General features: G+C 45.9%; 1 protein-coding gene across 2 annotated transcripts; it reads left to right on the top strand.

Moving 5' to 3' along the window:
- Positions 1 to 1,140: 1,140 nt before the first annotated feature.
- LOC130122833 (E3 ubiquitin-protein ligase RNF166) lies at positions 1,141 to 13,387 on the top strand. Of its 2 annotated transcripts, none has more exons than XM_056291869.1 (6): positions 1,141 to 1,525; positions 8,013 to 8,169; positions 8,732 to 8,844; positions 10,547 to 10,613; positions 11,535 to 11,642; positions 12,536 to 13,387. In XM_056291869.1, exons 1-6 carry the CDS (start codon positions 1,347 to 1,349, stop codon positions 12,599 to 12,601), a joined length of 690 nt encoding a protein of 229 aa, XP_056147844.1. In that variant the 5' UTR covers positions 1,141 to 1,346; the 3' UTR covers positions 12,602 to 13,387. The 2 variants fall into 2 exon arrangements, with proteins under 2 accessions (XP_056147844.1, XP_056147843.1); XM_056291868.1 differs by having other exon boundaries at positions 10,499 to 10,613.
- Positions 13,388 to 13,770: the final 383 nt, after the last annotated feature.

Below are 13,770 nucleotides of genomic sequence, written 5' to 3'. Positions count from 1 at the left end.
TGTGATTTCGTACTTTAGACACCATAACGTGGATACAGTCATTGCATGTGGAAAATGTCGCGTTCACAAGATGGTCGAGTAAAATTACAAATATTTAAAAAAAAAATAGCTTAAACTATGCAGTACACCCTGCACAATAGTAAAAAAAATAATGTATCAAATTAAGACTCTTAATTCATAATGTAACCTATTTTTCTGGACTTAACTGTTAGTGATTTTAAGTTCCTGTTATAAGCTGTTGCCACGGTATATGCCTTGAGCTCTTATTTTGAAGGCTGAAGAGAGAGCGGAAGTGCTGTACGCGGTGTTGTTGCTGCGGAGTTCTGTTGGGGGAAGAATCCAAATAAAGTGGTCCTCGTGTGAAAGTGGAGCCTCCGTATTTGTTATTTTATAGTTTCATACCGTATAGGCGACACCTACAAACCCTCGGTTACATTGGTGGCAGCGGTGGGATCCGGAAGTGTGCAGATCCTCAGAAGTCTCTTCGGAGTGCGGGAATAACAAAGCGCGAGGGCGCGCTTCCGGGGAGGGTGACGACTGTAAACTACTAATAAGACACGTTAGCCCCTAGCTAACGGGTCTGACCCTTTAGCCGAGCGGTTAGTGACGTCGGCTTGTGGCGCAGTGCATCCCGTATCGAATCCCGCACCGGGCAAGAAAATAACCGGTTACAATAATATGGTTATGGAGTTTTATAATACGTTTTCTGGCAACGTAAGCGAAGTGTGTTAAATAAGAAAATAAGTGGCGTCACCACCTTAGCACACATTCCAAACTTCCATAATCACATTATAAATTAAAAGTCTTAATTTACTACATTATTTTCACTATTGCGCTACATTATTCCCCCCCCCACACCGTTTTCGAAAAATGGTCAACGGTGAACCGAACACCCGTCCTCTGTCGGAACCACTAGAGGGCGCGTTTTCGCGTTCCCTCGCGAGAACCAACAGGCCTACAATACCCATAAAGCACAGCGTCCAACCGAGCTGCGCGAAATCACGGATCTGACAACTGCCCGCGGCCGGCTGTAACAGCGGAGTAAATCTATCACACGGCTTTTACATCGGCGAAAATGTCGGCGGTAACGCCACCCCCGCTCTCACCAACGACCGCTGCCGCCAGTGTTTACTTCTTCGGCGTGTCCTCTCCGGTCGCGATGCCGCGTTCGATGCCGGTCCGCTGTGTCCTGTTTTGCGTTGCTGCTGTCGCGGAGACGTCGGCTGACACGTTTGCGCGGCGGAAATACAAAGCGACGCGCGGATGAAGAGAACGAACCCCAGCGTGGCGGTTTAGAGGGAGCCCCGCAGAGCTTCCGCTCTCGCGCCTCCGAGTCCGCCCGCTCTATGATGGCGATGTTTCGGAGCTTCGCGTCTGCCGGAGCTCAGCTCCGCCAGCAGCAGCAGCCCAGCAGCGGTGCACCTCCTCTGGCTTCTCCGGTGGACAGCGTCGAGAGCCAGTTCTCTTGCCCCATCTGCCTGGAGGTTTACCACAAACCCGTCAGCATCGCAAGCTGTGCACACACGTAAGAAGTCTCTTTTCTTTTTTGCCCCCGTGTGGGTTTTAGGTGCCCGGTGAATATTTGCCCCGCACGCAGCGGCTCGTCCACGCGTTGTGTTTATTCGTCCTCGTGTCGTTCTGCAGAATTGACGGGCGAGTTTACTTCCCTCACGGATTGTTGTTCTGCCTGTTTATCTGGCAGTTGCTGCCCGCACTAGAAGCCGGCGCCGGAGCCTGGACCGCCCCGCCGTTTTTATTGTAGATCAACTTCAGTTTCATCAGTCATGCAAACGTGCGTTCATGTTATTGCCCCGTACGCCTTAACGCAGTGTTTCTCAACCGGGGGTCCGCGGACCCCCTAGTGGTCCGTGGTGTAATTGCAAGGGGTCCGCGAAAATAAAATATCTTTAAAAAAAAAGATCCTATGACATTTATAGAAATAGGATTATTTTACTCAAATGTGACTGAGACCTTTATCTACCTAAACTATAAAGGGTAACAGGACTTTTTTCTCTAATTACATCTGTTTCACAAGTGTAATTTATTGTGTTTTAATAAGAGATCTCGCTCCCGTTTGCATTGTTAAAAGTTACTGCGTAAAAATTCTGTTGTTACATATATCTGAAAGTTACTGAATACATATTCTGTTTTGTTACATATATCTGAAAGTTACTGAATACATATTCTGTTTTGTTACATATATCTGAAAGTTACTGAATACATATTCTGTTTTGTTACATATATCTGAAAGTTACTGCATAAGAATTCTGTTTTGTTAACTATATCTAAGTTACAACTGAAAGCTCTTGTTTTTGCCCCAAAGAGTGAATAAATGCTATAATGCAATTTAAAATGCAGTTTCTACTGTTTCTATCAAATTGCAACCCCCCTCCCCCAAGATCAGGTGGAGGGGTCCTCAGGGTAGATCAAAAATACGCAGGGGGTCCAGGACCCCAAAAAGGTTGAGAACCACTGCCTTAACGCAGTGTACACGGAGTCAGTGGCTCGGTGGTGGAGCGGTGGTGGAGAAGGAAGGCGCACTGCGACCTGGATGGGTAGATCACTAAGGAGAAAATGGGTATACTCTTCTCTCTATATATAGTTTAACTAGAAGAACCCCGCTACAATGTAGCGGTTTGGTTATCCACCCGTCTAAATCTCCCTCCTCTTCATCCTGCCGGCTAACCGCCCCCCCACTCCAACTCCCTCCCCCCAAATGCTCAGAATCATGTGAAATGCAGAGAAAAGTAGTTTTTAGCCATTTTTAGAAAAATGCATATTTTGCATATTTATGCATAATTATGCATAATTTAACTTTTCTGGGATTTTTTTCCCTTACTCTCTGAGACAATACCTACCACCTCCAAAAAGAATTAGGATCATAAGTGCTTTAGTTTTCGGTCCCACTATCTACACTAACTAACACACACACACACACACACACACACACACACACACACACTAACACCACACACGCACACATTCCAAAAATATATGAGTAGATGGCTTTTTGGCTGGTACCCTCCATGCAATCCAGTTTAACGAGGCCTCAGACAATTCGACTCATGAAACAAGCAACCAAAACAATGCAAGATCTTACAAAACGATTTATACATTTAAGCATAAGATATGATTCTTAAGATATACGTGCTAATTTTTTTCTTAATGTTTTATATCCCTGGGGTAGGCTCCAGCATCCCCGTTGCCCCAGAGAGCAGGATAAGCAGTTTGGATAATGGGTAATTTATACTCTTGGCGTATTTAAGACAATAGCTGATCTATAACACCGTGAATCCATAGGCTATCTCACTGGAGGGAATAAGACCACAAAAGCTGCATTTCCATGAAGAGATGTAAATGAGATGGAGAAATACTGGTGTGTTTCGAAGATGTAAAAACTATGAAAACCTGAGTGGAAACACCAAAATATGGTAAAACCTAAATGCAGTTTTTTTGGAGTTTGGAAAATCGTATTGATAAAAAGGACGATACGAGATGGAGCGATGGAAAAGGGATGTTCGAATTTATCCGATAAGTAAATGCTTCTCGTCAACCTTTCGGCAGTCTTTTCTTGCTTCATTCGAGAGATACAAGTGTATCTCGTTTGTGTTGCTATTTTATTATTTTGTATTGATTACTTTGTATTGATATTGTGGCGGAGGGGAAGCTTATATGGAGAAAATAAGAGTTGCACCCAAATTTGAACCTAGAGCCACACCATACTTACCATATTTCCTGGACTATAAGTCACCGTTTTGTTTGTTTGTTTGTTTTTAACTCGTCTGGCTGTTCCTGCGACTTATATTCCAAAGTGGCTTATACTACAATGTAATTTTGGGGGACGAATACACTGCATCTCAACTAAGGCCACTAGATAGTGTGGGTCGACCCACAACGCTTACTAGAAAATATCACGGGTTCGGGCAGGCGGGTTGAAAAGTGGCGAAGCGGCGCTCTGAGTAAGTTATAAATAACCCACCGAAACATTGCGTGCAGTAGGCTAGGCTGTGCATTACTAGCCCACCTTCCCCCCCCCCCTCTCGCTTAAAAACACACATGCACGCAAGCAGCTTTTATCATCAACTTGTGGTCATGGTTTTGGTCAGTGCATGTGTTTTAGTGTTGAGGCTTCATCTATGAGGTTTTTTTTACAAACTCAATAGATGAAGCCAAAGTGTTACCCGTACCTTTTATTTACAGTTCATGTCTTTAATGAGGCGTTACTTGTTTTGCTAATATTCAACAATAAAGAACACCATCTGGAGCAGTTCATCTGTTTATTTATAGCAGCCTAGACCCAGACACTGTTAGGCTGAGATACAGTGGTTGTGCCTTGCAGTCAGTGTATTGTTTGGGGCAAACAGCCCAAAAATGAAATAGTGCATCGCTGCTCACTTTGCCGTAGCCTAGGCTACGTCTGGAGGTTTGCGGGTCGGTTCGGGTGGTTAGTTAACCCATATTTTAGCGGCTGAGGTGGTGCGGATTGATGCTCATAACGGTCGGGTGGGTGCGGGTGTCTAAAAACCCTGACCGGCGCATCACTACTGTACCATCATATAAATGCGACTTATACGCTAAAGCGGCTTATATTTTTCCCTCGCGACGACACATTTTTTTTTTTTTTTGCTGTGTGCGACTTGTAGTCCGGGAAATGTGGTAATAAATGATTGAGAGGAGGCGTAATCATCAATAGATACAGATTTTTCTATTCGACAAAGAGCAGACTTAGAAATTCTCGTCCACTGCCTCAATCTGTAAGAACGTCATGATCAGCGGTCTCGAAGAAACCTGCTGCCTCTAAGGTTAAGCAGTAGATGTGGAAAGCTGGGGGGGGGCATCAGGTGCAGCGTTGGGGGGGGGGCATCAGGTGCAGCGTTGGGGGGGGGCATCAGGTGCAGCATTGGTATTTGATAAGGATGGAGCCAAGGTCGTAAACTGACTGCATACAAGGACTTGTTTGTGATATTGGGCTATACAAATAATATTGACTTGACTTGACTTGACTTATAGATGCTTACAGTTTCATCTGCTGGAATGGCGCCTTGAATAGCAATAACCATCAACCACATGTGCACGTTAATGTGGAGGTTATGACCACACTGCACTGTCGTATCTCATGGAAGACAAGTGTAGATGCCAGCACACTGGTTAAAGGAAGTATTAATTGGTTTATTACAACTTACACTCTTCTTTTTTTGTCAAGTCAAGTCAGGTCATTTTATTTGTATAGCCCAACATCACAAATTACAAATTTGCCTCAGGGGGCTTTACAGCAACACAACATCCTGTCCTTAGACCCTCACATCGGATAAGAAACAACTTCCTAAAATAAACCCAAATGTGGCGTGCGCTCTTGATTTCTCAGTTTACTATTTTAGGATATGTGAGAAATGTTGTTGATATTGTGTCATTCTTAACTTGAAAAGGCTACGAACAAGAAAAAAAAGAGAGAGAGAGAGAGTGTGTGTGTGTGTGCGCACACACTCATTGAACTGGATGATGCCAGTTGTTTTCAGAAGTTTGCGAAAAGGTATGGTTTGGCTACGAGAACACGGGGAACAGGCTGCCCAGATAAAATGAATTCTCAGGAGAACTTGGTTGCTGACGTCTCGTCAATTCATATACCGATGAATGACAGCGATGTTTTTCCTACTTGTTAGGCATCCAGTCTTTGTGTTTCTCTCATTGTAATGTTTTCGTTGTTTTGACAGTTCCTGTAATGGCGTAGGTCCATTTTATCCCAGTCCTTATCACAAACGTTTTAGATGCAAAGCGCTTCATGAACCTGTCGTCTAACTCACTCAGTCACAAAGCCGACAGAGGATTTTGTGTTTTTTTTAATCAACACGATCATTCTCGGTCATAAGAAAATTGACAAAATTGGCCAAAAATTTTTTTGCACCCCCACCACCCTTCCCCCTTAGTCGCTCCCTTGTATTCTGTCACTTGGTCTTGTCCATGTGGTTTCATTCGAGGTAGGATTTCACAGAAACTCCATCGACAGAGACACAAGTAAGGCGTTCTCTATCTCCTTTAACCTGCTCAAACAAATCAGTCTTTTGATAAACGTTTTGAGGTGTTCCTGATGTGTCACCTTGCTTTTCTGGGTTATCGGTTGGCTGAAAACATGAGTCAGACAAGACAATGTAAATAATATGTAATGTTGGTTACTCAGTTGAAAATGTGCAGTCAATACTAGACCTACTTCCAATTACAAACTTGAGGCAATTGTCCCGTATCATTCTGTTCACAAAAAAAGTCACACAACAGTTTTGATTTGCATCTATGGCACTTTGTGTTCTTGTTCAGGCAAGAAAGCACCGAACATAACAATGGTCTTAGTTTTAGTTGAAGATCTCCAGTTATCCATATGCTGGAAGATGAAATATACACGCAACACTACTGGTGAACTTCTCAAGAGAGGATTCCTAGAGTGTTTTTGTGTAGCTCTGATTCTTTGGTGTGTCGTTGGCTTACCTACCCGTCAAGCTTCTGACCTTTAACCTGGAAGTTATCAGACTCGATGCCTCACAACTCAGTCATACTTTCAGACTCCAACACCTCTGTCCAACCGTTACAGGGGTCAAACAACTAGTTTAAAGATGAAATATGGAGGGGCGTCCGGGTAGCATAGCGGTCCAGTCCGTTGCCTACCAACACGGGGCTTGCCGGTTCAAATCCCCGTGTTACCTCCGGCTTGGTCAGCTGGTACCCTGCAGACACAATTGGCCGTGTCTGCGGGTGGGAAGCCGGATGTGGATGTGTCATGGTCGCTGCACGAGCGCCTCCTCTGGTTGGTCGGGGCGCCTGTTCGGGGGGAGGGACTAGGGGGGAATAGCGTGATCCTCCCATGTGCTATGTCCCCCTGGTGAAACTCCTCACTGTCAGGTGAAAAGAAGTGGCTGGTGACTCCACATGTATCAGAGGAGGCATGTGGTAGTCTGCAGCCCTCCCCGGATCAGCAGAGGGGGCAGCGACCGGGACAGGTTGGAAGAATGGGGTAATTGGCCAGATACAACTGGGGAGCAAAAAGGGGGGGGGGGGGATGAAATATGAAGAGTACTCATATATAATTTAATCAAATGTTTCAATATCATAGGGCAGATTGAAGGACATTGTGAAAATAATGGACGACTGCAACTTGACCCCTCTGGCCCCTGCAATGGTTTTCTGTCACCTTGAATTTTTGATAGAATTTTATTTGGGACAAACCAACTGAGTTATATCCATTAAGCGATCTAGATATTTTCTGTCCTTGATCCAGTGTTTCTGCCTTCATCATTTTAAGTTCATATTTGTTCCTCTAACGTAACCAAGACCAACACTTTTATCAAGAATTTTAGCGGGAAAAGTTTAAATAATAAAAGGAACAGCCATACGCTTCGATCCACGCAGAATTTTATTTTATTTGCAAGTTTTCCATCTCCGGTGAACCTCTTCCGAGGCATTTTTGGCCAGAGTTCCTGCGACGAAAACAAATCCAAAAATTGAATTTCGTGTTCATCATAAATCCTGCTAGAGGGAAAGCCCACGCAGCAGAGCCCACACACACCACACCGGTGTAATGTAGCGGGAATAATTACGAGTTTCACAGCACAGACAAAGGCTTGGTCACGTTGACAAACACAAACACCTACACTCAGTTGGTAACATTGAAGTGTCTGTAATAAAGGTAATCTAAGACCAAACACTGGCAAATAATGAAAATCTGCATGGTCAAACCCACGCGGATGTTGTGCGTGGGTTTAACAATCCATTGTGTGAGCACTCCATCTTTTCTTATTCATTTGCCATTATATCTTTTTGTTTGACTGCAGCACTTTGGCTGAGGCTTCAGCTGGGTGAGTGGTGGTTGTTCTGGCAAGACAAGATGGTATGAAATGTGACAACTGAAAATGATCTTCCACCATCCCGAAAGGGGAAGTGAGGAGAATCTGCTGTAATGCCCTTCTTTACTCTGTCATGTCCTCTCTCTCTCCCTCTCTCCCTACCTCTGACCCCCCCTTTCTCAGGTTTTGTGGGGACTGCTTGCAGCCATGTCTTCAGGTCACTTCTCCTCTCTGCCCACTCTGTCGCATGCCCTTTGACCCCAAGAAGGTGGACCGGTGCGCCAGTGTGGAGAAACAGCTGGCCGCGTACAAGGCCCCCTGCAGGGGCTGTAGCAAGAAGGTAGACACACGATTACACCAAGACACACACGCACACACTTGTAACGTGCATGGGTAAGTAGACTCGCTAGCCCTTGGCTAACGGGTCGGACCCTTTAGTGGCCTGGTTAACATAGTCGCCCGTGGTGCAGGAGACATGGGTTTGCGTCCCGGCTGTGGCAGTTCCCGGCTGCCCCCCTGACTTCGCTATATTGCTCCCTCACACCTCTGGCCGCATGCACTTCCGATGGCCTCATGGTCCCACCATCCCAATGTAGCGAATTCGGGGGGCAGCCTGGGAACGGCTGCAGCCAGGACGCGAACCCGGATCTCCTACACCACGGGCGACAATGTTTAACCAGTCGACTAAAGGGTCCAACCGTTAGCCAAGGGCTAGTGAGTCTATTCATCTGTGATCGTTACATTGTCATGGTCACTTCTGACTACTCCCTCCATTTCTTTTTTTTTTTGTTTCGACCATTGGACATGACAAAGGGAAGGAAGCCTTACAAAATGGGATGCGTACCAAGTCGACCTGACAGCTGTTGTTCTCTCTCCCTCTGTCTCTGTCTGTCTCTGCCAAGGTGGCTCTGGTAAAGATGAGGGCCCATATTACTTCCTGTCCCAAGGTTCAGGAGCAGATAGCCAACTGTCCCAAGTTTGTCCCCGTTGTACCCACTTCACAACCTATACCCAGGTACACACAACACACACACACGCACAAACACTTTCAGCTTTCCACCTAACAGCTCATTCCCATGCACACAAAAGGATGGGCAATTACAGAAATGCATATGTAAGCATGTGCATTTGCATCCAAGGTGACATCAGCCCATTCTGCTGCATAGCCCCCCTACACCCCCCCCCACACACACACAATTAAGCAGTAGTTAATTGTATTATTCTGCTTGTCTGCAAACTTATGCTTAAATCACCAAACACACACACACACACAAAATATGCAGATAAATGCACATACACAAATGCATATGTGTTGGTTTTGTACCCAGGAAGTAAGGGACACATTATAACACAGCAAAGCTGTCATAAGTATTTCTACTCTGTTGCTATATAAGGATTTAAGCAAAGGATTTGAACTCCCATCAGTTTATCCAGACTAATGACCAGTGGCGGCTGGTGCAAAAAAAAATTGGGGGGGGGCAGTTTACCTTGGCGCAGCACACCTGACAGCTGCTTTATTGTCCACACAGTCACGGAGTTATTCCGAAGCACAATGTAGCTTATAGATTTGATCAGGGTTCGTAGACGGTGGATGATTGACAGTCGAGACGAGGCGTCGTGGTGGGTGTGCACATGATTGACAGCCACGAGAATTGTCCAATCACATTAGATCAAAAAAACATTAAAACGATACCAATTCACTGCCAATGAAAGTGGAAGTTTCTGGGGTGCACAGAACTGCGCCCCCTGGAAAATCTGAAGAAACCAATCAGACAGCAGCCTCAGGTCACCTGCTCGCCACAAGTTTGAGGGCTTACATAAGGTATCGTTTGGCCAGCGCCCCTCACCCAGGAAGTCTATGTATTCAGACAGAAATCAACCAAGTACCATTGGAACCAATATTTAATGCTGCTGACAGGTGCTCACAGACTGAAAAACACTTTTATTTCATAATTATTTGCATTATACAACTAAGTTATATTCAACATGTATAAGTGGATTTTCATCTCTTGATGTTTGAAGGGGGCGGCACCCCAGCGCCCTGTACTGGCCAGCTGCCACTGCTAATGACTGACAAGATGTGAACCTGAGCTACTAATTATTCTTGTGCATGTTTTATAAAACGGTGGCATTGTAGCGATGGTTCTTAAGCTAGACAAAGATCCACCCAGTCACTCTGTGTTTGGACAGCTTGTCCATACATGGTCCTGAATCGCCCGCCAGCATTACTGCATCTCCACTGTTACAACACTGTGTCTACCACTGTAACCATCTTCCTCAAAGCTGTTCCCATTTCCAAAGAAGAGAAGTCGGTTTCAGGTTCGTCTGTTGGTACGCAATGAGATTCTCATTTAACCATTTACTCTCTTTGGGTAAAAGATATCTACTCAGACCATGCAACTCTGACAACTCCAACCTCACAAATTAAAAAAAAAAAATCGAAATTTTGAACTTTGGATTAGTGAGTTGTAAAATCATTTTCAGACGAATCTCAAGGTTTGATCACACTGATAGACACAAACACTGAAACAGTTCATAATGTCAGTCAGTATAACTTCCTGTAAGGAGAGTTCAACACTGAATTTGCTCTTCAGATCTTGTGTTGATTTGTGTGTGTGGTGCGTGTGTGTGTTTGTGTGTTGTGTGTGGTGTCATTCTTACATGTGTAGCAACATCCCCAACCGGTCAACATTTGTGTGTCCCTTCTGTGGAGCCAGAAACCTGGACCAGCAGGAGTTGGTGAAGCACTGTATGGACAACCACCGTAATGATCCTAATAAAGTGGTAAGAGAATATTCTTTTAAACGGGGTGCACCTACACACTGGTCATTACGGACCTTGTATAGAGAAGGACTATCTCACTGGAAATAGGTCAAGTCTGCCTTAATGCCTGTTTGCATTAAAAGGTATTCATTCTTGGGCGTCTGGGTAGCGTAGCGGTCTATTCCGTTGCCTACCAACATGGGAATCGTCGGTTCGAATCCCCGTGTTGCCTCCGGCTTGGTCGGGCGTCCCTACAGGCATAATTGGCCGTGTCTGCAGGTGGGAAACCGGATGTGAGTATGTGTCCTGGTTGCTGCACTAGCGCCTCCTCTGGTCGGTCGGGGTGCCTGTTCAGCGGGGAGGGGGAACGGGGGACTAGTGTGATCCCCCCCCACACACTACATCCCCCTGGTGAAACTCCTCACCGTCAGGTGAAAAGAAACAGCTGGTGACTCCATGTGTATCGGAGGAGGCATGTGGTAGTCTGCAGCCCTCCCCGGGTCGGCGGCAGAGGGGGTGGAGCAGCGACCAGGATGGCTCAGGGGTAATTGGCCGAGTACAACTGGGGAGAAAAAGGGGGGGGGGGAATCCACAAAAAAAAAATTAAATGGTTATGTCCAGTGGACGAAAACAAGACCCACCCACAGTCCAAAGCAGTAATGGTCTGATTTCTAGTGAAACTGCCTTGGTAAAAGCAGGTGGACCAAGACTCCGTCAGTTAAAACCCCTCAATATAAATCCAGTCTGGACTTTGTTAGTTCATAAATTAATGTGAAAATTAAAAGATTTTCAACAAAGTGTAATTTACAAAAAGCTATGACGTTGTCAACCAGTATTGTCAGCACTGAGTGGTGACTTCCACAAACATGGCCATTTGGACCCTTGTGCGTGTGTGTATATGTGTGTGTGTCTGTATTTTGTGGCGCGCACGATCCTTGTCAGGTGTGTCCAGTCTGTTCGGCCATGCCATGGGGAGACCCCAGCTACAAGAGTTCCAACTTCCTCCAGCACCTCCTTCACAGACACAAGTTCTCTTATGACACTTTTGTGGTGAGTAAGCCGGATGTGTCTTGAACGCACACACACACACACACACAGACAGACGGTATTGTCCCATATTCACTTCAGGGGCTGTAGATGTCAGCATTTATCAAGATTATGTACTGTGTGGTCTTGTTCCTGCAGGACCCCCATGAACAGCTGAAACTGAACTAAACTGTGGTTTTGATAATGCTTCTATTATATTATAAATGTATTATATCATAAGGGTCCAGTCCTTACTTGCGTTATTGCCCCTGTAAAAAAAAAAAGTATCTTAACTGCTTCTTACAGCAGTTGTGTTGTGTTGCTGTAAAGCCCCTCGAGGCAAATCTGTAATTTGTGATATTGGGCTAGGCGGCATGGTGGCGCAGTGGTTAGCGCGGTCGCCTCACAGCAAGAAGGTCCTGGGTTCGAACCCCAGGGTTGTCCAACCTTGGGGGGGGGTCATCCCGGGTCGTCCTCTGTGTGGAGTTTGCATGTGCTCCCCGTGTCTGCGGTGGGTTTTCTCCGGGGGGCTCCGGTTTACCCCACCATCTAAAAGACATGCATGTTAGGGTTCATACTCCAGTCTGTGCCCATGACCAAGGCGTGGCAAGATGAACTGGAGTTGATCCTCGGGTGCTGCACGGCGGCCGCCCACTCCTCCTAGCCACACAGCTAGGATGGGTTAAATGCAGAGCGTAGTTTCCCTATGGGGATCAATAAATTATATCAAAACCAAAAAAAAATAAAAGAAGGTGGAATCAGTTCATCTGGATACAACGTTTATTAGGGAATATACTTCAAATGCAGGGTGGTTGAATAACTTCTTAAAGTTGTCACATTATGACACGTAGATGAGACAGGCCTTCGTCCGTGGTTTGGGTGTGTTAATGGTTGGTTGGTGTTCCTGTTGTTCTCAGGACTACAGCATCGACGAAGAGGCAGCGCTGCAAGCCGCCCTGGCGCTGTCCCTCACCGAAAACTAGCAACGCCGCCGCAGTCCTCTGATCTCGCCGTCACCCCATCGTCACCTTGCTGCCGCTCCCGAATGGCTCCCAGCCCACTGCCCAACCTCCTCCAACCAGCAAACATCTGCCCAAATAGGTGCATTTCAGCATTTTTTTGGGGGATAGAGCCCCATATTCAACACAAACAAGCTTTTGTGATGCCAACCAGTCAAATAGCCGTGCCCGACACCCAACTTGGTCCATTCCAGTCCATTTATATTTCCAGATAATGATGAGCTCACGTCCCTTTCATTTGCAGAAGGGAAGGGTCTTCTGTTAGGATTGGTTTCGCACACAACCTTTCCACACAGCACAGTATTTATTACATGGACAAAAGGGGGGGGGGGGGCTATGTTTCCCTGGATTTTTTTTCCTGCTCTTTTTGGACCTCGTGACGTGAAATTAACAGTGATCCAATAGGTCGTGAATCGGTCACCTTGTCAGAGGAGGTGCCTCGGGCTCAGCATTCTGCTTCCATCCATGTACACAATACCCGTCATGCTTTAGTGATGTAAAAAAAAAAAATCCCTCTCCAGGGCCTTGAAACGCTCCTGCCCACTCACGTGAAGAATGCATCTCGCTGAAGACTGATGGATGCAGTAAATCTGGCGGACCGCTGCAGCACAGGCGGCTTTCAAGTCCACAGAAACCGTCTTGGAGTTTGAAGGATCCTGGAAACTAATGAGAGCGTGTAAACGGATGTACTCTTAAAACTCCAGGAACAACCCAAAGTATTGTCTGCTTTGTAGTGGAGAAAATGGTGTTGATTTGAAAATAACTCTTTTATTGAAGAGGCTTCTCCCGCTGTCTCCCAGCATCAGCGAGGACGCTGTTGTTGTCAGTGGTCTGGCTCTTTAGATTGCTCCGTCAGACTGTTGCTGTAAGCCCTCTGACACAGGACACCGGATGTCTCACTGGATGTTTCTTCCTGCCTGCTTGTCTCGTTGTTTCACAGCTACTCTGCTAGAATAACAGTGTGTTCTTGGACTTTGTCCCAGCTCTCCCATGAGACAGGGTGAGAGCAGAACCCTAAAACCAGTAGAGAGAGTGTCGAGGAGAGAACCGTTACAGAAGTACTTTACCCTTGTAGCCCTCATGAAGGCGCTGTGGCGTTTTTTTTTTGCTGTGTGGAATACAGCTGGAAGTTG

Source organism: Lampris incognitus, chromosome 13, assembly GCF_029633865.1.
Source record: "Lampris incognitus isolate fLamInc1 chromosome 13, fLamInc1.hap2, whole genome shotgun sequence".
In the NCBI taxonomy this organism is placed as follows: Eukaryota; Metazoa; Chordata; class Actinopteri; order Lampriformes; family Lampridae; genus Lampris; species Lampris incognitus.
The sequence above is the reverse complement of the archived record's forward strand: the minus strand, read 5'-3'. Positions and strand labels throughout refer to the sequence as shown.